This window comes from Actinia tenebrosa, unplaced genomic scaffold (assembly GCF_029948245.1).
Source record: "Actinia tenebrosa isolate PJP-AT-01 unplaced genomic scaffold, QUT_ActTen_1.0 PGA_scaffold9__36_contigs__length_13948895, whole genome shotgun sequence".
NCBI lineage: Eukaryota > Metazoa > Cnidaria > Anthozoa > Actiniaria > Actiniidae > Actinia > Actinia tenebrosa.
The window spans coordinates 5,634,905-5,662,172 of record NW_028292586.1 but is presented as its reverse complement, the minus strand read 5'-3'; the positions used below and the strand labels follow the sequence as shown (position 1 = coordinate 5,662,172).

Sequence of the window (27,268 nt, the reverse complement as noted above, 5' to 3'; positions counted from 1 at the left end):
ATCACCCACAGACCTGATGCTAAGAAATATTACGTCTATTGACACAGTCTAACATGTCACCGTAATGAAAGGACAAAAAAAGAACGAAGCATTACCGCGGCTAGTCTTTGATTCTTATAGCAATTATAGTCAACTTAAGAAAGTGCTATTTATTTAGAAACTCTTTTGAAAGAGTTATAACAAATGAGTAAATTATCTTTCAACCCATTTTTCTCCATAATATTTTGGATTAAAAATAAATAAAATAAAAAAAACGTAACCATTTTTGATAGTTTTTCCGAGAAATCAAATAAAAAAGAAAGAAAACGTAGTGAAATATAAAGTAGTTTAGGGAGCAGGTGGTTCAGTTCCAAATGCTAATTATAGGCTGAGTCTTTCAGCCTGTCTACCAAGATACATGAGGATCAGTTTTCACTCAATTATATAATTGACAACGATGTTTTAAAAAAACTACACAGTTTGATAGGGGAACTAGAATTACACAGAAAAACATCTAGGCCCTTTCTAGATCGAATTAGAATTTAGAAATTAATTTTTGCGGAGGGAGGAAAACCGGAGAACCCCGAGGAAAACCCTGGAAGCACCGGAGAGAACCAAGAACTCTATTCACATACGACGAGTCAGAGGATCGAACACGGGACGCATCGATGAGAGGCAAGCGCTCTCACCTCTACGCCACCCATGCTTCCCAAAATGCTTTATGGAGTCGTTGATGTTAAAGTGGATATAAAACATCAGTTGAAAGAGAATTTATTTATTATATATAACTCTTTACGAGACTTAACTAATCGACAGCTATACGCTTACTTTTTTAATTAGGCCCTTGGCTCCCTGCGGAGCATAGGCCATCGATGGTCCTTCTCCAGCGCACACGGTTTTGGGCCTCGACCAATATCTGACCAAATCAGACTATTCTCCTTCAGCTTCTCCGCATCTCTCCTTCAGCTGTTTCTAGGCTGCCTCGCTTCCTCCTCCCTTTCCAACCCAAAGCCTGACGCGTAATGTAGTTCGTACGCTTGCGTAACGTGTGACCAATCCAACCCCATTTCCTTTTCTTATCAGCATAGCAACTGGTTCTTCTCCTACTTGCCTCCAGAGCTCCTCTTTCGAAACTTTATCTTGCCAACGCATCCGGAAAATAATTCTAAGGCACCTATTGATAAATGTCTGTGTTTTCTTCTGGGTCCTCATATAGCGCCAGCTATATGCTCAACACACTATAATTGCTATATAATGTCCTTACTGGGAGACTCTACCTCGATCAAATCACATAAGTCATGTTTTAGTCCTTTTACTTATCATTAAACACATTGCTCTGCTCTCGTTGTCGTTGTTGTTGTCGTTGTCGTTGTCGTTGTCGTTGTCGTTGTCGTTGTCGTTGTCGTTGTCGTTGTCGTTGTCATTGTCGTTGTCGTTGTCGTTGTCGTTACCATTACCATTATCATTGTCGTTGTCGCTGTCGCTGTCGCTGTCGTTGTCGTTGTCATTGTCGTTGTCATTGTCGTTGTCGTTGTCGCTGTCGTTGTCGCTGTCGTTGTCGTTGTCGTTGTCGTTATCATTACCATTACCATTATCATTGTCGTTGTCATTGTCGTTGGCGTTGTCGTTGTCGTTATCATTGTCGTTATCATTGTCGTTGTCATTGTCGTTGTCGTTGATCATGATCATGATCATGATCATGATCATGATCATGATCATCATTATCATTATCATTATTATTATCATTATCATTTTATTTAACAACTATTCAAAGAAATTGTTTTAGTATAAATACACAGGTGATTCTTTCAAAAAAGAAAAAAAAAGAAGATAAAAGGCATTTTTTTCCGGTAACAGCAACAAAGCGGCTAGCCACCCTTTTGGATTTTTGCTCGAGGTGATTATCGTGTGATAGTGTGAGTTTCTTGACCAATCAGTGCGCGAGATTTTCTATAATCACCTGCGTATTTTTACTAATACCTAATGATATGTTTGCGTTAGAATAGCACGTAATGTTTAGCTTGCAGTCCAGCTGGCTTGGTGATAAGAAGCTAGCGCTGAAATGAGCTACTTAGCTCTATTTTGTTTAATTCGCTTTAAATTATGTTCATTCACGTCCTCATTGAAACTATAGACTATTTGTCAGTCGGCGTATTCAGCGAGTCTGTCAGATCTCAGGGTCTTTAAAGCGAGAAATTGGATCCAGAAATAAGTCATAACTTTAAAGCTCATTGAGAAGTGCATGGTTCATTCCATAGGTACTACACCTTTTTTCAATTTGGCCTCGATTGCTAAACGATAAAACAGCTAAATAGCACCTAAACCTATAAACGCCCTAGTGATCCACCATGTCTTTAAATACAACAGCTGCAGCAATGGTAAACGCGACTTTTTCTAGATTCGAAGACACTCTCCCTAAAAAGATCATTAAGGTAATGATGTACTGCATCCTATTTGTAGTCTCATTCACTGGTAACCTGCTTATTGTATGGGCAACAAGTAGAGACATTCGACTAAAAAGTACGACCAATATTCTGATTGCCAACATGGCGGTCAGTGACCTAATCTTTGCTTTATTCTCGGTGCCAAGACGTGTCGTGAACATCTTATATAGCAATATTTGGTTGATTGAAGGAAACTTTGGACTAGCTCTTTGTAAGCTCGCATCTTACCTGCAAGACGTTTCTTTGGCTGTATCTATTTACAGCTGTGTGTTTATCGCTCTCGATCGCTTCTACGCTGTAGTTCATCCACTCAGAGGAGGTTTGAGCAGAAGAAAAGTTAAATACATCATCCCAGGGATCTGGATGTTCTCGATGGCCATGTTTTCCAATTATTTTTTTTCTGTTACGATTGTGAAGAAATTAAACTGGAAAATATGCATTCATGATTTCACAAGAATTGGTATCACAACGATCCTACAGTTAAGGATTCTTTATTTTGTGATATTTGCGCTTAATGTTGGAATCCCATTACCTATCATCTCTATCCTCTACTTACGCATCGTTCTCAAGCTCCGACGAGCTGCAGTACCAGGGCAAGCAGGGAACACTTCATCTGTGAGGGAGCGTCAAAACAAGAATGCCCTTAAAATGTCCGCCGTTCATTGTCAGCCTTTTCTTCCTAAGCTTTTTACCTTTTACAGTGACCGCTTTGCTGATAAATTTTGGAAATCTTGATAACTTAACACCGGCTATATTGAACAATTTATCTTTTTCAACGATTTTAATTGCAGAATCAAGTACTTGCTACAACTTCTTCATCTATTTGGTGTTCACTCAAGTTTATCGACAGAATTTCAAAAACTTGTTTTCAAAATGTACCTGTGTGCATCGTTTTTCAGGAAGATTTCGCACCAATTCTTTTGCTCTTCAAAACAATGTGGCCCGAATTGAACGTCAAGGGAGAAGTCAACTTGAATGCGATCAAAGACCTTGATTGACTAGAATATTGCAAGCAATCTCGTCCCCATGGTCCACTCGGACGACTCCAAGTCATTGCGGTCGTCGGGGAAAAGACCCTGGTGTTGGTTTAACTATCGCTAACGTTGATTGGCTAGTTAAGATGACGTCATAATTTATTCTTACAAGCGTTTCTATTGGTTTTAATTTTACTTCCTAAAGTTCTAAATTCAAAAGCCCGCCATTTTGTTTGGGCCCCCGAAACGCCGAACTTTAATACTGTGATTGACGGGCAGTCTATTGCCGATTTCCATGTCGCGACTGGAAATATATATCTATATATAATGGAAAGTATATATCTATCTATATATATATGGAAATATATATACATATATATTTAACAAATAAAACAGCTTTTTCCGTGCTCCCTTCAGTAATAAAGTACGCAGGGAGTGGCGCCCGGGGGGGGGGGGGGGGGTAACTACCACCCCAACTTGGGTAGGGGTGTGCCGCCAGGACCTCAAAACCCTGACCCTATCCCAGACCTAAAAATTTGGTTTTACATACCCTACCCCAGACTAAAACTAAGAATTGCACACACTATCCCAGACTAAAGGACGGAAAAGACGGCTATTCAATAGATTGTAATCAATATTTACTAACGTTTTTATTGTTTTTGGTCGGCAGAAAGCGTAACCTATACGCCAGACAAAAATGACCAAATCGTTAACCCTATCCCAGACTAAAATGATACCCTATCCCAGACAAAATGTCAAAAAATAATACCCTACCCCAGACCCAAAAGCCGAAAAACCATACCCTATAGGGCGGCACATACCCGTATAGCAAATATAGGAGAGTACCTCCCTCCCCCGGGAAGTGGCGTAAGTATGAAAGAAGTGTAAGGAGAAACACGAGCCGTAGGCGAGTGCTTCTGACACTTCTTGAGTATTTACGGTGCTTCCTAATTGCTTTAAACTTTTAAACATTTTGATTACGCTAGGTCTGTGGTCCAGTGATTGAAAAATAAAGAGAGTTCTCCTTCAATTTAGTAAATAACTTTTATCGTGTTTTTGGAAAAGTAACGTTTGGTGATTTGAGAAAGCTTTACAAAAATAAATCTACGATTGGTTAACTAGCAATTTTGGGAGAATTGAAAAGTTCATCTTTTTATAGTTGTGGAATCCTTTCATAAAATAAAATAGATTATTGTGTGTGTGTTTTTTGTTGTTGTTTTGTTTTGTTTTTTGTTTTGCTTAGAAAACAGTGGAGATAATCTTAGTTTTCCTGAAGAAGCGGAAAAATGGCCTTGGGATGCCGGTGCACGAACCCTTACATCCATGCAGTTCGTGATTTTCAAACTCTTCTCTCTTACTCTTTCAAATGTGATTTATTTAATCTTTTTAACACCGAATTTTAAAGTGTCGTATCGTTAGGAAAAATTAACGGGATAAAAGGGTTTCGATTCGTTTTTAAAGAGGTGCGATCATTTAACGCTTTATTTCTTGACGCGGCTCTCTGTACATCAGCTTTGAACCATCAGTTTTCCTAAGCAGTACGCAAGATCTAAAAATAACTTTTCGGGAAATCTGATATTCCAAAGCTAACAGCGCGAGAGTCTCTCTCTGTCCTTCATGATCTCTAGATAAAAACTAACGTAAACTCGTACAAGACTGGGCTCATTCTCGTGCCCAAACCCCTCTCAGCTTTCTAACGAAAAATCTTGCTGAGAAGGGTCGGGGTACTCGTTTCACAGTGAACAGATGGAGCCAATTCTACTACGTAATTCTAATTTTTTAAAACACGCTTGCCTAATTTCAAATTTACTTGTTTCATAACCTTTTTTTACGCATAATTACGCTGTTATCTGTAGGGTAAACAAGTCATGGTATAATAAGCGTTCGCGTTTTATTATTATTATTATTATTATTATTATTATTTATTATTATTATTATTATTATTATTATTATTAGGAAATTTAGAAATATTTAGATTTTAATAATAAATGTATAGTTTTAATATAGTATTATATCAGTGTGAAGAGCTGGACTCGTGTTTTGAGCTATTAATTTATTTTACAAATATGTTTTCATAGATAAATAAGTAAATATTATATAGATTTGTTATTTTATATTCGTAATCTCTCCTTTTTTGTTTTATTATTATTATTATTATTATTATTATTATTATTATTATTATTTCAATTTCATGTTTTAGAGAGTAGAACAACGAACAACAAGAACACACAAATGCACCGAATAAGAGTTATCTCTCATTGGTTTTTCTATAAAATAGAATAGGAAATAGAAATGAAAACTGATAAGGAATTAAAATGTGAAATTTTGCGACTGACGAAAGCTAGAAAACTAATTAATCGAACAGTGAATGTGTAAAATCGGTACATTTGAGCCTCGAGCAGGTGAAACAAAATAAATTGACAGATACTAATTAAAGAATTTCTCATTCTGTTTGCGAACATAAAATTTACTAAAATACACTTTACATATAAAATGTCATGTAATACTTTGTCCTTTAGATTCGAGAACCGTTAGCGAGAAAAATAGTCATAGCGTTTCCTTCTTGAAATAAAGTTGTTACTCAGTTTTTCTACTGACAACCAGGTGTATTGATCTTTCGGTTTAATTGTATGTGGATGATTAGTTTACTCAAATTTTTGAATGCATTGCCCATACAGACGGCGAAACAACTCGCAGGCACCTTTCACCACTGCCGTGGAACATCCTTCATCCAAAGGTACCTTTACGTCCAGCCAGCAATATTTCATGGGTCCAAAACGAAAACATTTTCTATGCAAAGGGAATGACTAAATCTTTGTTTATTGGAGCCTCAAACTAAACGATAGCACGACAAAATAGCACCTAACACCTAACCCCCCTAGTAATTCACTATGTCTTTGAATACAACAGCTACAGCCATGGCTAATGGGACCTTTTCCGCATTGGAAGACACTTTTCCTGTAAAATTCGTTAAGGTAATGATGTACTGCATACTACTTGTAGTGTCATTTACTGGTAACCTGTTTATTTTATGGGCAACAAGTAGAGACATTCGACTAAGAAGTACGACCAATATTCTAATTGCAAACATGGCAGTTAGTGACCTTCTCGTTCCATTATTCTCGATGCCAAGAAATATCTCCTATATTATCTTTCATCCAGGAATATGGCTGATTGATGGTGACTTTGGACTAGCTCTCTGTAAGCTCGCACCTTTTCTGCCAAGACGTTTCTTTGTTTGTTTCGATTTATAGCTGTGTGTTTATCGCTCTCGATCGCTTCTACGCTGTAGTTCATCCACTCAGAGGAGGTTTGAGCAGAAGGAAAACTCAAGTACATTATCCAGGGATCTGGATCTTTTCAATAGTTATGTTTTCCACATATTTCTTTACTTTTACGCTTATGAACACAGGAGATTCAACAACACTATGCATCATGGATTTCACAAGAATTGGTTTCACAACAATCCTACACCGTAGGATATATTATTGTGTGGTTTTTGCGCTGAATATTGGAATCCCATTACCTATCATCTCTATCCTCTACTTACGTATCGCTCTCAAGCTCCGACGAGCTACAATACTAGGGCAAGCAGGGAACACTTCATCTTTGAGGGAGCGTCAAAACAAGAATGCCCTCAAAATGTCTGCCGTTATTGTCAGTCTTTTCCTCCTCAGCTTTTTACCTTTTTCAGTGACCGCTTTGCTGAAAAATTTTGGAAATCTTGATAACTTAACACCGGCTATATTGAACAATTTATCTTTTTCAACGATTTTAATTGCAGAATCAAGTACTTGCTACAACTTCTTCATCTATTTGGTGTTCACTCAAGTTTATCGACAGAATTTCAAAAACTTGTTTTCAAAATGTACCTGTGTGAATCGTTTTTCAGGAAGATTTCGCACCAATTCTTTTGCTCTTCAAAACAATGTGGCCCCAGTTGAACGTCAAGGAGAAGTCAACTTGAATGCGATCAAAGACCTTGATTGACTTAAATATTTTAAAAATTACGTATGACACTCGCTCAGGTACTGTAAAGTGTTAACAAGGTAACGCTTGAGAAGAGACAAGGGATGTAACTCGCGAACAGATATTTTAATCCATAAAATGCTATTTATGAGGTTATGATTCACTGTCTTTTGAGTCGGTCCGTCAAATAATGATATTCCTAAAAGCCGGAAGAGGTCTGTCCAGTACCAACCAAATTAAATAACCGATAAATATATTTCTATGGGACTTTTTCACGCGGCAGCCATGTTGGTTGGAACAATAGATTCTACCACGCGTAGCCTCGTATACAAGAGTTCGAGGCCCCGTCCACACGTATCCGGAATGAGAATGAGTTTATGCGGGTGAAACAGAGGTTTTTATTCTCATGAGGATAAACATGACTGCCGTGTGATAAAGGTCAATACTACCAGCCCAGAGCTGAATGAATGAATGAACCTTTATTTATTCAGGGTAGCCCTTTCAGTTACATAAAATAACTGTTATCAATAGGAGCCCTGATAAAATCCATACAATAATAAATATAATTTAAGTAAAATACTAAAATATGGGTACTAATACTATGCTAATAAAATATAAAATATAATGCTAACTCATAATACTAAAAAATAATGCCAAGGCCAGGCCTTGGACGTCGACCCCCACATGCCCCGAGTCCAATGCAAACGAGCAAAAAAAGTTCAATTGCATTGGACTCAGCACATGCGAAAATCGACGCCAAAACCCGGCCCAAACATACATGACCTACACGCATGTATATATTAGATTTATAAATATCTATATGAAATTTACATATAAATGATATAAAACGACGATACGAGAACGTGTAGAAAAATTTAGACGAAAAGAGAAATTATGTTAAGAATGTATTATAAACTGTGCATCCATAATAATAAAAGCTGCGCTTAGCAATTTCCGTTCTTACCCTAGGCAAATGTAGAAGGTGACTTTGTCTAGTTTTGCACTTTGAAACACTACTATTGAATTTAAAATAGTGAGTGAAAAGTTGTGGACAGCGGCCATTGACGCATTTCTTTACTAGCTTAAATGTATGATGTTCACGCCTACGAGAAAGTTTTCCCCACTTTAGGGAATCCATTGCGCTGTCACTATCAAAAGATTTAGCAACTATGCGTGCTGCGCGTCTTTGGAGCCTTTCTAGATCTTTGCTATTCACCTCACCGCAACAGTGGCACACCGTATCACAATAGTCTAATATAGGACGAATAAATGAAATATAAATGATGTTTGCACAATGTGCTGTCAAGTTATGCCTAATGCGCCCTAACATCCCGACCTTTTTTCCAGCCTTAGCCAAGACATATTTTACATGTTCATTCCAGTTGATTTATTCTCGCTCCTACGGTTTAGCCGAAGCAAATAAGATCCTCTCGAACCAAGGGTAATGTTCGGCCTTTAGTGAAATATTTAAAAAAATCTAAACTTGAATGAACGAATAGACCTTTCCCGAATTCGCTTGAGTGACCACGAAACGATGGTTTGAAGTCGAGACTGAACTTGATTCTTTTATTCATCAAGTTCAACCTCGACTTCAAACCAATGTTTCGTGGTCAGTCAAGTAAATTCGGGATAGGTCTATTGAGTAAAGAAAACTCGTATAAGACTTGACTTTTCCCCATGTTTACTTTCTTAAAACGTTCTCATAATTACCTAATTTTAAACCTAAAACTGTTTCCAAAACAAACATACTTATGCTGTCATCTGCGTAAGGTAAAGAGATCATGATCATTATAACCGTTCGTGTTTTAGCTTTTTTTTAGAGAGTAGATTAGTTGTCGCTTTTATTCAAAAAAGAAAAAGAAAACGGAAAGAAAGAAATGAAATGAAAACTGAAAAGTGATTAAAATGTAAGTTTTTGCGAATGACGAAAGCTAGAAAACAAAGCAATCAAACCGGCAATGAACGCATAAAATTTGAAATAAAAGCCTCGAGTAGGCGAACGAGAGGGAATTTGATTGACAGCTGCTCTAGAAAAGGATTTCTCAGTTTGTCTTGCTCATATTTTAAAGGCTAGGTTTTATTCGCTAGATGACAGAGTCTTTGAGGTTTGTGTTCCCATATTAAGGAAACTTAAAGCAAAGATAATCTCTCTGCAAACATATTATATCTTTGTACCCACGTATGATCGTCTGGGTTAATGTAGTCTTGAGAACAATCTTTCTCAAAACTATTACACTCCGCTCACCCCGAACGATCACACTTCAAAACAAAATTGAGTATTGTCAAAGTCTATGCAGTTTTGAAGACCACTTTTACTCTAGGGTCGATCTTGTACCGATTCACAACCATTGGGAATGGATGACCTTAAAAGAGGATTTAAAGTACTCCTAACCTCTGATACAATACTTTCAGTATTGGTTCTAGATCAAGTGAATAGTTGAATGGTGAAATATTACTTTATTTGAATGTTGCGTCTTTAAGTTATGAAGGTTTCTACTCAGTTCTATTATGTTGCTGACTGTGACGTCGCCCAGGCTTTTGAGTGTATCGGTTTTAATTTTTAATGCCAAACACTAGCCATTTTAGGGCATCAAATTTAAAATAAACATTGCGGAAACCTTGAGTATGATGATGATGCTTTTTAGCTCGTGAAGAGCTATTGGTTTGGCTAGATTTCGCATTTTTCGGATACGATTCTCAGCCAATCGTTTTGGGTAATTCCCGTAACCATGGAATCCATTGTATTAGCCAAGTGACGTCACTGGAAGAATCCTCTTATCGAGTAAACTACCACTCTTTTCATTGCTACTCGTTGATCGAGACAACAGTTGCGACAGGGAAATTGAGCAACACACTTCCGTCAATCAAATAAATAATTGGTCGGTACCTTTATATTCTCTAATTGATTGCAGTGTATTACCCTGTTGCGACTGTTGATCTCGATCAGCACGTAGCAATGAAAAGAGTGGTAAGCCAATTTTTTTCTTAAAATAACATGAGTTGGATGGTGTCTCAAAGGCGCACCGTCAAACTGCCTATTTCGCTCTGCACTACAGTAAAAACCTGCATAAAAGAACAAGTGGGTTAAGAACACCCAGCCTGAATTTGGGCGTTTTAAGTACCATGTAAACTAAATACACAATCAGCCTGAAAAATTAAGAAGTGTTCTTAAAAAAAATAAGATCAATAATTATGTGCTAGACCTGTTTTGCAGTACAGTAATAGAGCTCAATTCAATTTTATTCAATTTTATTATAAATTTAGATTGAGTGCTATCAGTAGCAGACTCCAAGCCTGACCTGACAATAATTTATTTTTCTACTGTTTTGATACAGTTATTATTGCAGTCATGATTTTTTTAACAACATTTTTGAACTTACACATTGATATCACCTACATGTATTGCTAGTCTATATAGTAATACTGTATATATTTTAGAAACATTTATTTTAAGAACACCGTAAGAACACCTTCAGGCTGATTTTTCAGTAAACACCCGTTTAATAATAACAAAATCAGCCTCAACTCCAAAAATGGGTGTTCTTTTATGCGGGTTTTTACTGTATAACCAACAAATCCTTCTGCAACTTTTGACTACTTTATTCTCGTAGATATATTCTATATTTGATAACTTAACTTTTTACTAGGTCCCCGTGACGACGTCATCATTTTGTAATTTCTGTATTGAAGAGGGGTATTTCAAATCATGGAGAGATCCTGCACTTTAAGAGAGATGTAGTTCGACTGCGGTAAAACTGGAAGATTTTTATTTATTTATTTATTTGGCGTGGCGATACATCAAAAATTAGTCAGAGTAGTCTTCTATCGTTGTAACAACGCTCATGCTTGTAACCAAAGACTCTACAATTATGCACCATATATTCCTGCACTATTTTACCAAAAACCTCTGGAAGTTGAAACTTGTATTTTCTAGAACGCTTCAGTAAAAATTTGAAAAAAGACTTTCTAAGACAGGCCCTTAATCATTACTAATGTGCTGCACTGTTTCTGTGTCTCAACAGTCTATAAACAATCAATTTTTAAAAAAATATTCATAAATTCATCTCAGTTCATGGTAGTTAATGTCAGTAGGAATAACTTTAGGAATAGAACGTAGGATGATTTTTGAGAATAAAATTTCAGTTATCTGTACTTCAAGGAAGAAATGTACTACTATATACAACAGTATTCTCATTCAATATTCCAGTTAATTCGGTTCATTTAACCCATCTACGTCCACTTCTTCTTGTTCAACTGGGTCCACATTCTCAAGAGGAAAGGAATTGGTGCGAAATCCTCCTGAACAAGGATTGACACAGGTACATTTTGAAAGCAAGTCTTTGAAATTCTGTCGATAAACTTGAGTGAAAACCAAATAGATGAAAAAGTTGTAACAGCCACAGGATTCGTTTATGAAAATCACTGAAAAAAATAAATGTTTCGTTGCAGACGGTGATAAGTTATCAAGGTTTCCAAAAAGCCACAGCAACATGGTCACTGTAAAAGGTAAAAAGCTGAGAAAGAAAATGCTGACAACCATGGCTGACATTTTGATGCCGTTTATGTTTTGACGCTCCCTCAAAAATGAAGTGTTCCCTGCTTGTCCTGGTACAGCAGCTCGTCGGAGCTTGAGAGCGATACGTAAGTAGAGGAAAGAGATGATAGGTAATGGGATTCCAACATTCAGCGCTGATATTAGCAGGAAATAAATTCTACGGTGTAGGATTGTTGTGATACCAATTCTTGTAAAATCTATGATGCAGTTTGTCGAATCTCCTGTCTTCCCAAGCGTCTGAGTGAAGAAATATGTGGAAAACATGGACAGAGAAAACATCCAGATCCCTACAATGATGTACTTGAGTTTTCCCTTGCTCAAACCTCCTCTGAGTGGGTAAACTACAGCGTAGAAGCGATCGAGAGCGATAAACACACAGCTGTAAATCGAAACAGCCAAAGAAACATCTTGCAGGTGAGGTGCGAGCTTACAGAGAGCTAGTCCAAAGTCTCCTTCAATCAACCAAATATTGCTATATAAGATGTTCACGACACGTCTTGGCACCGAGAATAAAGCAAAGATTAGGTCACTAACCGCCATGTTAGCAATCAAAATATTAGTCGTACTTCTTAGTCGAATGTCTCTACTTGTTGCCCATACAATAAACAGGTTACCAGTGAATGACAATACGAATAGTATACAGTACATCATTACCTTAATGATCTTTTTAGGGAGAGTGTCTTCGAATCTAGAAAAAGTCGCATTTACCATTGCTGCAGCTGTTGTATTTAAAGACATGGTGGATCACTAGGGCGTTTAGTTGTTTTACGAAATATTAGTAAACTTTTAAACATCTACTTATACTGACTTAGAAATCGAGATTTGGAAATTCCTCGGTTGACCGTATGGAGATATTCTAGTGGAGATGCCACTTTTCTTCCCGAGTCGCGTTCACCATTTGTGAAATATACTGACAAAAAGATGGGGAAAATGCAGTGTTTAAATATTTATATACTTAACCACCAATACGCCGACCCCCGATAAGATATTTGATTTCACTGTAATAATAAGGAAAAGAACCACAGCATGACCCATGGACCGATAAGACCAATGAGATACCGAGTGTACCAATAGAGAAATATAATAGCAATTATGGTTTGTGGTTACTAAGAGGATAACTGTCGATTAGTGAGCAAAATCCATTTAAAGAGTTATTAGATGCATTTCATGGATTCTCATTCAACTTACCGATTTTTTATGACTTTATCGACTTCAGAGCCGCTCTGTAAATCACCTTGTCAAACATTGAAATAATAAAAAGACCTATGATTGAACAATAAAAATGACACGTTATCTCGCTAGACAGGCTGGTAAACTATCACCTGCTTCCCGACTAAACCACGTTTTAACATTCATGTTTCATTGCTTACTAAAGGTGGTGTTACACGGGCTATCTTGCAACGCCGATTTTTCGCGCAACGCTGTTGCACGAAAAATCGTTGCCGTGCAACATAGCGCCGAGGACGATTTTGCAATATTTCACTCTGCAACACGTTGCAAGTTTTTGATCTGGCATCAAAAACTTACAGCGCAAGATGACAAATTTTTAGCAAATTGATGTGTGTAACATGTCCATCGCCGATTTGAAGCGCAGCAAAATGGCGCCGACTGTAGAAGAAGTAAGTTAAAGAGTACAGCAACTGCAACGATTGTCTAAACCTAATGAAATCCGGATAAGATGAAACTTTTGGAGTTGATAAAAAATGATAAAAGCAAGAAAAGAAGAAAAAAGATAGCCGTGAGTGAGTTGGCAGCGCGTGGACTGAATGCTAAAGTGAATGTTGTGCGAAAAGTTGTTCCCGTGTAACATGTCGCAAAAAATCGACACACAAATGGCGCAATAGCGTTGCACGAAAAATCGGCGTTGCAAGTTGTGCTGTGGTGTAACAACACCTTAAGCCGATAGTTAATAGTAAATTTGATATCTAAATTTTAACTATCTAAAATTTTGCCTTTTTTTAATTGAATTTTTTATTTTATTATTATTCATATTTACTATGCTTTCAACAAACTGTTAAGGAGAACTAGACAGGTGATATCACCTACAGGATAGTATCCCAATAAAATTACAAAAAACGTATATTATAAATAAATAAATTCAACAAAACAAATAATAACGCGTACTGCGTGTAAATATAAGAAAGATCCAATAAATAACTAAATAAAGGAAAATATCTAGGTCCTTCTCGTTTTTCTGCTCTGTCTGTAAAATAAATAAGAATGGCGCAAAATTCAATGGATAAACGCTTAATTCATCATCATCTGTTTAACCTCCAGATGACATACTGACATATAGATCCAGCCAAAAAGCGGATTTCGAAATGAGTAGACCGGCGCGGCACACACAAAAAAAGTTAAAACACATTGATGATTTGCTTAATGGGAAATTATATATTTTCCATTAACAAAAGTAAACACATAAAGTATTATTAATGACTTAAAAGTAGAACTTTTAGTACAGATTGTGTCTATGTAAAATGGAAAATGTTTGAATAAAATGATGGCTTTCTTAAATCATTTGGGAAGAATCGATAAAATTTAAAGAAATCCACTAGCAGATATAATATCGTCTGTTAACCGTTAAAGCTAAAAGAACTCAGTCTCATTCAATTTTTACTTAATTTTCTTAGTTGTACTATACTTTGGAGGATAGACTGTTAAAGAGAAAGGGCCAAAACACGATCCGTGTGGCACTCCATGGCCTGTTATGTTTTTTTCCTCCAAAATCGAAGTACAAATTTATGAATATGTCTCACTAATTGGTGCTGGTCCAAAAGACTTTATTTCAAGTAGTCGAAAACTTAATTTTATATCAGGATTATACATAATGAATTATATCCATTATTTTATTAAGATTTTATTTATATCTGAATTTACATATATTATCCTTACACATGCTTATTGGATAACTTTAAACAAATCCTGTCTGGTTTACATTTTTTCATTTACCTGAATTTAAATGATTGTGAATCCAAAGTTTCAAATCATTACAGAATCCACTCTAAATTTTCAATATATAAGGGTTATAAATAATATGTGGTCGGGGATAGAGTATTCAAGTTCTCGTCGACACAATAGTTTTTCTTAAGACTAGTCACAATTCTGGTGAAACTAAGCTAAACTAATGCTACGTGAATTCATTTCAGTTCACGGTGGTAAACGTCAGTAGGAATAACTTTAGGGAATAGAACTTTAGGATTACGATTTTTAAGAAAATAAAATGTTGTCAGTTAGTTTTGCTTAAGAAGAGGAACCGCACTTCTCCGGTCTCGTTGGAACGTTATCTCTTCATACCAATACCTGAGTGAGTCTCATACAATATCCTATTTAATTCAGTTCATTTAACCCACCAACGTCCATTTCTTCTTGTTCAACTGGGTCCACGTTCTCAAGAGCAAACGAATTGGTGCGAATTCTTCTTGAACAAGGATTGACACAGGTACATTTTGAAAACAAGTTTTTGAAATTCTGTCGATAAACTTGAGTGAACATTAAATAGATAAAGAAGTTGTAGCAGCAACTCGATTGGGCAATGAATGTCACTGAGAAAAATATTTTTTTCCTGGCAGCCGTTGACAAGCTATCAAGGTTCGAAAAAAGACTCAAAAATACTGAGTACACTGTCAAAGGAAACCAGCTGAGGAAGAAAAGGCTGACAACAACGGCGGACATTTTGAGGGCATTCTTGTTTTGACGCTGCCTCACAGATGAAGTGTTCCCTGCTTGCCCTGGGACTGATGCTCGTCGGAGCTTGAGAGCGATACGTAAGTAGAGGGATAGAGATGATAGGTAATGGGATTCCAACACTCAGCGCAAACATTATAAAAATGTAAATCCTTAAGTATAGGTTTGTTGTAACACCAATTCTTGTCTTATCTTGAATGCATTTTGTCGAGTCATCTGTCTTCACAATCGTAACAGAAAAAAATAATCGAAAAAAATGGCCATCGAAAACACCTAGATCCCTAGAATAATGTACTTGAGTTTTCCCTTGCTCAAACCTCTTCTGAGGGGATAAACTACAGCGTAAAAGCGATCTAGAGCGATAAACACACAGCTGTAAATCGAAACGTCCAAAGAAACGTCTTGCAGATAATGTGCTAGCTTGCAAAGAGCTATGCCAAAGTCACCGCCAATAAGCCATATTTCTGGATAAAAGATGACATGAAGAATATGTCTTGGAATCGCGAATAAAGCAAAGATTAGGTCACTGACCGCCATGTTAGCAATCAGAATATTGGTCGTACTTCTTAGTCGAATGTCTCTACTTGTTGCCCATACAATAAGCAGGTTGCCAGTGAATGACACTACAAGTAGGATGCAGTACATCATTACCTTAATGATCTTTGTAGGAAGAGTGTCTTGGAATCCTGGAAAAGTCGCATTGGCCATGGCTGAAGCTGTTGCATTTGAAGACATGGTCGTTCACTAGGGGTTTTTGGTGTTTTGGTGTGTTTATCGCTCTCAGCTCGATCACTTTTTTGCCGTGCTATCGTTTAGTTCAAGGCCTCAATGAACAGATGTTTAGTTGTAATTCTAGTAATCATGAAATATGTCCTTAAGTACTTATCAATCACCATCTGCAACAAGAAAGCTATTAACCACCAAATCTTAGAATGAAGTTAATTTGAAAAGAATTATTTTCGCTTTTAGTTTCGCTAAACGTCCGACCCCTATGCTGGTCACACTATTAAAATAGCCGTTCATGAATGATGTTCCAGTAGTCCCCTGCCCGAAATGTGTTCCAGACTTTCACTGTCTTTATTTACCCTAAAGATGAGAAAAAATAAACAAGTCGGTGAGCCTGGTCTACAACTGAGATCATTAATCAACTGAAAGACCAAAACGCCGACTTACATAGTCTATGATTTTATCTGTGATGATGAGAAAAAGGACCAACGCATGACACATATATGCAGTAAAATTTTGTAAAGAATTGTAAATTATGAATGGATTCTATTTTAACCGACTTTTATAACTTTATCAACTCCGTAAAACTCAGTTTGTCAGACATTGAATTACGTTGAAAATATAAAAAAAAATCTTAATTGATGAATAAAAAAACAGCCTACCTTACAATTAGCACTTTGAATAATGTAATATCATCTGCTGCCTTAGTAAACTACATTTTACTTATTCATGTTTTATTCTTTTTTAACCGACTTTTATAACTTTATCAAACTGAGTTTGTCAGGCATTGAATTATGTTAAAAATCAAAAAAAAAAAAAAAAACAAAAAGCAAAAAAAAAAAACTCAATTGATGAATAAAAATACAGCCTACCTTACAATTAGCACTTTGAATAATGTAATGTCATCTGCTGCCTTAGTAAACTACATTTTACTTATTCTTTTTTTTCATTTAATTTCTTTAAAAAACTATTGAAGCACGTGTGTGTTCTTGAATCAGTTAATCGTTCGTTGTTCTACCTTGTAAATTAAAAGAAGAATCAATGATTCCAGACAAAACCTCAATATCCCATCGTCTGCTTAACCTGTGAGACATTGACATAACGATCCAGCCGAAAAGGTTTCAAAATAGGTAAACACACGAACAAAAAAGACATTGATGGTTTTAAAACTTCTTAATTGAAATATACATTTAAGAATTTTCATACTGTTTTCTCTGTCAACTTAAATGTCTGACCTAGACGTTTCGAGGAAGAAGAAAGGGAACCAGGGATCGAAACTTCTAGATGTAAAATTGTATAGGAAAAGTGGTCATCCTGTTTTGTTTATTATGAGATGAAACTCCGTCCCCATACCCCCCCCTACCCCCCCCTACCCCATGTCGAAATGTTCTTTTTATTTCTGTTGTTTTTTTTGTCACTGATGCTCGTTTCAAGGGAGGTAGAGTCACGTGACCTGTTAGTGCAGGTCGTCTATTGGGGTTCTTTTTTGGCTTCGCTTGACCAGATTGTCCACTTGAAGGTGGGGAGTTTGATGCGATTGCGTATAGATCTTTCTCTTGGCCGTGTAAACCAATACAGCGTATAGTGGCGACCCGCATGGCGCGCTAATATGACTCCCACGGCTTGGTTTTCGTCGATAACTTCCACAATTCGCGAGAAAAGTCAAAACGGAGGGATCAAGTAGTTGAGTGTTTTTCTGTTTCCAGTTTTTCTGTACAAGAGCATCCACACCAGTTTGTAATCGGGTTCCCCAAGTGTGGTTGGTTGCCATTATCACGCCCCCTGTGGCACTCCATTATCAAATCGGAAACACTGGGTTTAATTTAAGTTAAGGATCCTGCCATTTAGAGGTTATGAGTGTAATAAATATGTTATCGTTAAAAAAACATATTTAATTTTTTATGTTAAAACATTAATAATGAGTGCAGCAGTTTTTTCCTTGACCAAAAAAAAAAAAAAAAAAAAACACCGGCGGTGTAATAAATAGACGTTCGTCTTTATCTAATGGTTCTCTTTATTCCTTTCAATACTGTTTCGTTTCTGACAAAAAATAATTTCTCAAACAGTGATTTTTGAAGCAATAAAGATTTAACCTAGAAAATGTATTAGATGTCTAGGAGTATTATAGTTATCTTGCAAAAGGCTAGACTTCAAATTTGCGGGAAAGGTTTTCAATTCATTTTAAAGAGCGTTTATCTATTTTCGCGGACGCTCGAGGTCGAAAAATACACCTTCGTATGGCCAAAGATTTTAATAATATAAATAATCACTAGTTTATGTATTTATTAATATATATGTTCTTTAGACATGCTGGTGATTTAACTTCAAAGTTTAATAGGCCATTTGCAACAGTCACATGCTGATATTTCACTTTGCCAACGAATCAATTCAGCCAAAGGTTTCTCGGGGAAGGCTCTGCTGGATGGCAGACAAACTTGAAAATGCTTTGTATCTTGAAATCAAAAGAGGGAAAAAAGTTTTTTGGAAAAGGTTTTGGATATGACATTAGCAATCCATCAAAAGTTTTTTAAATAAAGGAAGTCCGAATTTTTTCTCATCCAGCAACAGTCATGCAATTATTTTTTGCAAATGGCCTCATCATCAACACTTTAATTTGACTTTTTTTATAATATTGTTCCTAATGGCTAATGAATAATATGTGGTTCAGCTTGCAATGCTCTTATGAATTGGATTTTGTCCATGGAAATAGGAAGTCTTCGTAATTAAGTTGCCATAATAGCTTCGCTCGAGGCTTTTGCTTGATAACCCGTTTTTCATTCCAAAAACACTGCCTAATCGATCGAAAACATGACTTCTTCAGAATGATAATTAATTTGAGAAGACAGCTGTGCAGACGAAGTTAAAAATGGAGTTTGGGAGGCAAGGCACTCGATTGGAGGGGAGTCAAAGTGGTTCTATTGTTTCTGACAGCGGTATTGGAAAAATTGCGGTTAGTAGATGATGTAGGTGTTAGAATATTTGATCAGCCTGGTCCAGGTGTAGCTGAGTCTGTCTAGGATCTTTTCTGTTAAAGTTGTCGGGCCTTTTTAGAGTTTCAATGGACTTCTTGATAAGTCGGGATAAGTACTTAGCTTTGGTGAAAACTTGTGGTTTTTGTTTAAGGGACCGGTCACAATTTATCTCCTGGCGGGGACGTTGTTTGTGCCAGTATCATAAAGATTAATTGGTCTCCCTCAAGGGGCATAATAATTCTTTATGATCCTCCTTTATTAGTAGTTGCTACCGAGGGGTTCCTCTTTGATTCCTCTCGATGTTTACCTGATCCCCCTCCAGTTGTCTACAAAACATATAATAGTCCCTTCCTCATTCCTCCAACCCTCCTCAGGCGAGAAATAATGATGACCAGTCTCTAATAAAGTAAGAAAGATCGGCACAACAAAGACTTTGACGATGTTCAAGTTCTCGCCAAACGGCAGTCTTAAGAGGATTAATTTTATGAGGCAAAGTTTTTCATAAATTTATTGTTTGTGTGAATATCATATCCATGCATACAACTCAAGCGAATAAAATGTTGTGAGTTAGTTGTACTTCTACGGTCTTGTTGTCCAGAACTTTCCCAAAACACAACAGTACCTGAGTGATCGTCATAAAATATTTTTACCAGTTAATTAAGGTCATTTGTCCCATCTATATCCAATTCTTCCTGCTCAACTGTTGCCACGATCTCAAGAGCAAACGAATTAGTGGTGCGAAATCTTACTGAAGAAAAATTGAAGCAAGTACATTTTGAAAGCGCGTTTTTGAAATTCTGACGATAAACTTGAGTGAACACTAAATAGATGAAGAAGTTGTAGGAGCAGCTCGATTCTGCAATAAAAAACACTGAGAAAACTAAATTGTTCCATGTAGTCGGGGATGAGCTTTGAAGGTTTCCAAACAGAATGAGAAATAATTGTACTGTGAAAGGGAACCAGCTGAGGAAGAAAAGGCTGACAATAACGGCGGACATTTTGATGGCATTCTTGTTTTGACGCTCCCTCACAGATGAAGTGTTCCTTGCTTGCCCTGGTACTGCAGTTCGTCGGAGCTTGAGAGCGATACGTAGGTAAAGGAAAGAGATGATAAGTAATGGGATTCCAAAATTCAGCGCAAACATCATAATATAATAAATCCGAAAATGTTGGTTTGTTGTGACACCAATTCTTTTCTTATCCTGGATGCATTTTGTCGAGTCATCTGTCTTCACAATCGAAACAGAAACAAAGTAATCGGAAAAAGTGGCCATCGATAACATCCACATCCCTGGGATAATGTACTTGAGTTTTCTTCTGCTCAAACCTCCTCTGAGGGGATGAACTACAGCGTAGAAGCGATCGAGAGCGATAAACACACAGCTATAAATCGAAACACCCAAAGAAACGTCTTGCAGGTAAAATGCGAGCTTACAAAGGACAAGTCCAAAGTCACCGTCAATCAGCCATATTCCTGGATATAAGATAATATAGGAGATATGTCTTGGGATCGAGAATAAAGGAACGAGAAGATCACTGACCGCCATGTTGGCAATCAGAATATTGGTCATACTTCTTAGTCGAATGTCTCTACTTGTTGCCCAGATAATAAACAGGTTACCAGTGGATGAAACTAAAAATAGGATGCAGTACGCTATTACCTTGATGATCTTTACTGGAAAAGTGTCTTCGAATTCCAATCCAGAAAGAGTGGCATTTGCCATAGCTGCTGCTGTTGTATTCATTAAAAGCATAGTGGATTACTGAAGGGTTTAGTTTCGTAATAGGCGATCTTTTGTCGTATCTGATGGTCAGCATTCAGTTCAAGGCCTACAAACGGAAAAAAGGGGGGAAAGGGCGTAGTAATAATGGACTTAGCCATTTAGTTCCTAATAGCTTGATATCAATCCGGCGACCGACAAAGTCTATGATTTCACTGCAATAATAACAAATGCACGACCCTTGTGGCTTTGAAACAGCTATTAAGAAAATTCTAAAGTAATTAAAGTGCACTAAAAAATCTGATTGGCGATTAGTAAAGTCTTGTAAGGAGTTATAAATTACAAATTAATTCTCTTCCACTGATTTTTACAACTACTTTAACATCAACGACTCCATAAAACATTCGTTATCAATCATATAATTGGTTTAAAATGGAAGAAAAGCTTAATTGAACAATAGAAATGACATGTTGTCTTGGTAGACGGAATGGAAAACCCACCCTTTAAATTTTCAATATTGATCCACTGTCGTCACCTGCTTACTGAATAAACTACATTATAATGACGGTTAGATTGCTTTTTTAAATTGTTCATGGTTTTTCCAAATTTGATCTTTGCAAAAACTCATTGCCTATAAAACTATTTGCATAAAAAATAAAAGATAAGCGTAAAAATAAGATAAAAAAGAGGCCTAAATGAATGACTCACTGAGGATAAGAGCTCTTAATGTACCATCATCTGTTTGCCCTTAAGATGGAATTGAAATGTTAACATATCGATCGAAGAAACCGCGGAAAAGTTGTCGAAATAAACCTAAAAAGTAACAACTATAATGTTATGAAAAATTCATTAGTGCAAACGACCCCCATGATCTAGTACATCGTCTTTGTGTTAGGGATAGAACTAGATTAAGGAACCATGCTAATAAAGTCGATATTATTCATTAACAAGGCCAAAAAATTCATGGAATAATATTATTTTGCCTTGATTTCCACCTGCGATATGCTTCAGCTGGTATTAGGTCGCTATTTATATGGCTAAGGGAATTCTTCTTTTTACTTTTTTCTCGAAAAAATGAATTTTTTATAGAAATTTGTTAGTTAATTGCCCTACTTCACTATGACGTCACATCAAAACAATATTCAACAATCTATTGTTTAAACGCAAAGGAACATGGTCGTCGGACGGGGTCAAATCAACGCAAGCTAACCGAAAATTGTGCTAAAACCCGTATCATTCCACGAAGAGAAGTAGAATAGCCAGCAAACGCTCAGAATATCTTTTAGTACATATTAACACACATTATATCTGAAAACCAGGCCATTTTAGATTAAACTGTTTCGCTAGGAGCAAATTTAGTTGAATTTTCTATTGGATTTGGCGATTCTATCCCCGACATAAACAAGCAGTGACGTCATAGTGAATTAGGTCAATTATAAACGAAAAGAAATCCTTTTTTTCCTTACAAAAATATGTATGGGATTCCTGTGGCTTGATGTGTCTTTTCCCAGCGGTCATTGCTCCAATATGGCGGACGTTGACAAAGATGGCGAATTTCGAATACAAACTAAAACCACGACAGTTGAGATAAAAAAGCAGCCTTTTATCTCACAAACTTCCGTAAAATCTTGTTGTTTGGTACAACAGTTTCCCGAAATTAAGCATAGGGTCTTGCAGTTCCTACAAACCGAGCTTATCTTATAACAGAAAATATTTTTTATCTTTGAACTTTGAGCTGCTTGGAAATACAGGAAGAAACCGTTTAAAATTGAAGCTGTTTAACCATGTCTTTTAAAGCTAAGGTAAGTTTTGTTTTAAGTAAAAGGCTTTATAAATTGATTTCGCTATGACATCTGCAAGTAAGCAGAGAAAAAATCAAGTTTGACTTTAATTAAACGATATTTACTGAATATTTTTCTAATAAAAAAGTTGTTAAATTGAAGCTCATATTTTACAGCTTGGTCCTGCTTTGTGCTTAGTTGTACTAACTAACGGCCCTAAAGAGAAGCCGGTATATCTACCAGTATGTGACTATCTCTTTGCACAAGGATGTACTCCTATCGAAGTTAGAAGTCCTGGCGAAGCTCTTATTCACGCGCGACAAGCCAAGTTTTCTCTGATCATTATGCCTGATGATGATCATGAACTTATAAAGAAAATCAAGTAAGTCATTCATTTGAATTTCTTAAAAGAGATGGCATATAGATTGAAGAATCTTTAAAGTTATTAGTTAAACTGTAAACTATTTCTGTGTCGAATAAAGCTTCCGAAAATACAACTCAAATGATAATAATAATTTTTTAAAAACTGAAGATTTAAAGATTTTTGAGTTTAATATTTCCAAAAGAATTCGAAAATATTATTGCTTTGCGTTGTTGATTAAATATTCAGAAATCTCTTTTAAAAACATCCTCTCTTCAAATAATATAGTTGTGAAAAAATGGAGGTTTTTTTTTTTTTTTTTTTTTTTTTGGGGGGGGGGGGGGGGGGAGGGGTATAAACTTCTGCAAATGTAGATTGTAAAAATTCCACTTATGTTTCTTTCAATCTCGCAGGGCTCCTCATGGACTTAACGCCAGCACTGTTATCATAGCTGTGTCTTCAGCGGAGAACTTTAGTGGTAAGCAGCAATCGATATTTCCTTAGATGGAGAGGCGGGAAAGGGATTCAAAATTCAAATGAATTTTGTTTTTATACTGACCCACCCAACCCTTCCAAAAATACTCTATCTCGTTATTATTATTTTTGATTCATTTTTGATTCATTTGGCATTTACACTACAATACATTAACTGATCTAAATAGTATATATATATTTTTTAATCTAAAATGTTAATCAAATAGTAATAATGATTTAAGAAATATAAAATAAACACTGGTTTTTTGTTTTTTGTTTTTGTTTTTTTTCGTCTTTTCTCTGATATTCAAGGAAAACAAACAATGTTTTAGCCATTCCATCCAAAAAGTCCTACTCTTTCACCCCCTCTCTCCCCTCCCCTTCCTTCCCTCTTTCCTATCCATCACTCACCGAAGCGATTTCTAAGTCAATTTTCTTTCTTCTTTAGCAAATATAGAGCTTTAAGAGTGACGTCAATCGTACAGAAAACGACTTCCGGGTCCAAAAAATAAATGCACTTCTTTTAGAATTTTTTGCCTTTTTTCCGCTTTATGACAGGATTTCTTGTCCAAAGTTCGAATTGTTTCAGCTGGAAATTAAATTTTTGCGGTTTTTGCGACCAGTTGGACCCGAAAAAGTCATTACTTAAAATAAAGCTTTATTAATTTTGATCTAAATGCTTTTGGTGTCCAATAACATAGTATGCATTTCATTGATTTTAGCGTCAGTGCAAGAGATGCTAGATCACAAGGTTATCCAACAAGTCGTTAGAAAGACCTCCAGTTTTGAAGAATTCCAGAAAGACCTTCTCGAGGCAGTCAAATGTCAGTTATTTAGTGAAGAAATGGACGTAAAAGGTAAGATGCTTGGACCAAAATATATATCCTACGCAAATAATACGGTCACCATTACCAAGGTAACGGTCAACGTTCCCATGGCTATTCCCATGGTTCCAAGCTTGAATTACTTCGTAAGTATATAGCAGTCTCACCTCGTTTTTATTGGTTTGGTCTAAATTACTCCAGGTTTTCAATTGACTGTCTACTAAATTTATCTAAGTCCAATGAATAAATAAGCTCTACTGTTGCTATGGTAACTACTATCGTCATTTATTTGATGTTAAACTCATCACACGTAGATGAGCTTGGCGTTGGTGCTTGGGTGGGAGGAGCCTCGGGAACTCGGCGGAGGTCAGCGGTAACTATGGCAACCCTGTCACCTCCCACCTAGCACCGTCACACTGACTTGGCAGTGGAATACTTACCTATACTTACCTTAGGGGAGGGTGGGTGGGAAAACAAATAGCGTTGGTGTAGCGTACAAACTGCGTAAGCTAGCGTTAGCGATATGAGATAGCGCATAGCGTTAGCGAAATCGGATAGCACGTGGCGTTAGCGAAATTGGATAGCACCCGATGCAAGCTTCGTCCCCAGATACCATCTGTTCATCATTCATCTCATTGCGTGAGACATTAATTTGCTTATCAGATGGCCGCGAAGCTATAGCCTTTTGATGACAGATACTTGCGATAACAGGCAACTTAGTTCAAGTCTAACTTTGCTTAAATATTTTATTTAACCACATTTAAACTCATCACACGTAGATGAGCTTGGCGTTGGTGCTTGGGTGGGAGGAGCCTCGGGAACTCGGCGGAGGTCAGCGGTAACTATGGCAACCCTGTCACCTCCAAATGATTCTCCAAGGTGCTTGGAGAGGAGGAACAGGAAGAAGGGCCTCCCACCACAATGATCCAAGCACCAACCCAAACTAAGGTCACTCCAGGAAATTAAGCTTGAGAAAGATAGCGCGAGATCGAGGCTAAGGATTCTGTAGGTGTCCGGATATAACTTTGATAAGCGTTACTAGTCCATCTGCCAAGGGTTTGGATCATGTGATCTGGAACACCATTGCGCGCTGCAACTGTGGCGGCTCCAATCCTGAAGCTATGGCTGGAAAAATTACCAGTCACTCCCGCACCAGCGAAAATATCCCTCAGCCACGACGTCAGCAACTCTCGAGACAATGGTTGGCCATTCTTTAATAAGAATAGTGGACCTGAAGCATTTCCTCTTTTATGCAGAAAAGCGGACATTGCAGTCACCGCACACAGTGGGGAGACGCCACAACCAATGTGAACATAGCACCCTGCGCGGAAAGGATCGGTTTTGGATGCTTTGATCCATACCCGTAAGCACGATGGTCGGTCCAAATTATCAAACGACAAGTCCGAGACCTGCAGGTGAATGGTGGGGTCGAAACTGGCCAAGCTGGAGACCGTAAACTCTGCCGATCGCAGGAAACCAAAGTATGCGAGCGTACATGACGACCAAAACATGGCATGGTCAAACGAGTCAATATCCAGGGCCTTGAAAATGGTGAGCATGAGAGCGTCGGTAATCGGTAGACGCTGTGAAAACTGGGACCCTTGGGAACGTTTAATGCCCCGAAAGACTTGATGCAGCCGCGGACAATTTACCAATGGATCTGCGTGACCCTGCTCGATGTGAAGGGCCCGAACCGCTGACAGGTAGACTTTAATAGACCGATGCTGAAGCGACTGTGCCAGAAACGTTACAAAAAGACATAAAGTTCTCTCATCTGCAGGTAAGACAGGAACTTTGCCAAGCTGATGGCAAAAATCAATAAATTTACGCTGAGCAGACGCGTAAGTGCGACGTGTGGTGGGAGCCAGGCCATTTAGGAGGAATTCCTGACACTGTTTCTTTAGAGTGGACTGGTAAGTTGAGAAGAAGCTGATGCGGAATTGGAGTTGGGGATCGGTGTGCTGAAGGAGCCAAACGCCTGAACTCCTGCCAACGAAAACGGGATAAGGCATCAGCGATTGCATTGTGGACGCCGGGTATGTGGAGCGACGAAAAGGAAAAGTTAAAGCGCGCTGCCGCTAGCAACAGACTGCGCAACAGCCGCATCAGGTCGGGGACTTTAGAAGTCCTGCCGTTCAGCATGAACACCACAGCCTCGTTGTTGGAACGAAAGATGACATGCTTTTTGGACCACCGATGGCCCCACACATGCGCGGCTAGAACGATCGGAAAGAGTTCCTTATATGCAATAGATTGAGAACCCTGCTTCTCCAACCAGACACCGTTGAACCACGCTTGGTCCAGAAAAGCTCCATAACCAATTGCTCCTGAGGCGTCCGATACCACCTGGGTATCGCCTACGACTGGGATACCAGGATACAGCCAAAAAGAAACCCCGTGCCACGTAGAGAGGAACTGGTGCCACCAGTCTAAGTCGCGATGGAACTCGCAATTCAGACGTATAGGATGGTCTCGCTTGCGGAAACAGCCTAGCAGGTCAATCATGCGCCGTATAAACGTGCGACCAGGCCACACCACCTTCACTGCGTGGTGGAGGTGGCCAATCAACGATTCTAGGTGATGTCTATTACACCAGCGTCGCGACCGCCAGGTAGCAATCAATAGTTTAAGGTTGCATAACTTATCTGCTGGCAAACGAGCAATTTGGTTCACTGAGTCCAATTCGATGCCTAAAACAACCAGGGTAGTATCAGGGCCTATGCATTTGTCGGGATGTAGCGGAACACCTAGAGTGCGGCATACTTGACGTGACTTAGCTAGGTTAACTGCGCAGGCGTCAGTGT

At 37.6% G+C, this 27,268-nt stretch overlaps 2 protein-coding genes and 1 pseudogene across 2 annotated transcripts; 1 reads left to right on the top strand and 2 right to left on the bottom strand.

Annotated features, from left to right (window-relative positions):
* Positions 1 to 2,188: 2,188 nt before the first annotated feature.
* On the top strand, positions 2,189 to 3,417 carry LOC116292898 (RYamide receptor-like; annotated as a pseudogene).
* Positions 3,418 to 11,573: 8,156 nt separating this feature from the next.
* On the bottom strand, positions 11,574 to 12,659 carry LOC116292899 (substance-K receptor-like). Its single transcript, XM_089025018.1, has one exon. The coding sequence runs from the start codon at positions 12,657 to 12,659 to the stop codon at positions 11,574 to 11,576; it is 1,086 nt and encodes a 361-aa protein (XP_088881144.1).
* Positions 12,660 to 19,794: 7,135 nt separating this feature from the next.
* Positions 19,795 to 21,289, bottom strand: LOC116292890 (RYamide receptor-like). Its single transcript, XM_031700240.2, has one exon. The coding sequence runs from the start codon at positions 21,055 to 21,057 to the stop codon at positions 19,957 to 19,959; it is 1,101 nt and encodes a 366-aa protein (XP_031556100.2). The 5' UTR covers positions 21,058 to 21,289; the 3' UTR covers positions 19,795 to 19,956.
* Between the last annotated feature and the right edge of the window lie 5,979 nt (positions 21,290 to 27,268).

Bases quoted from the DNA above. Each gene is read 5' to 3' on its own strand.
- LOC116292890 (XM_031700240.2), bottom strand. From the start codon at position 21,057: ATGCTTTTAATGAATACAACAGCAGCAGCTATGGCAAATGCCACTCTT.
- LOC116292899 (XM_089025018.1), bottom strand. From the start codon at position 12,659: ATGTCTTTAAATACAACAGCTGCAGCAATGGTAAATGCGACTTTTTCT.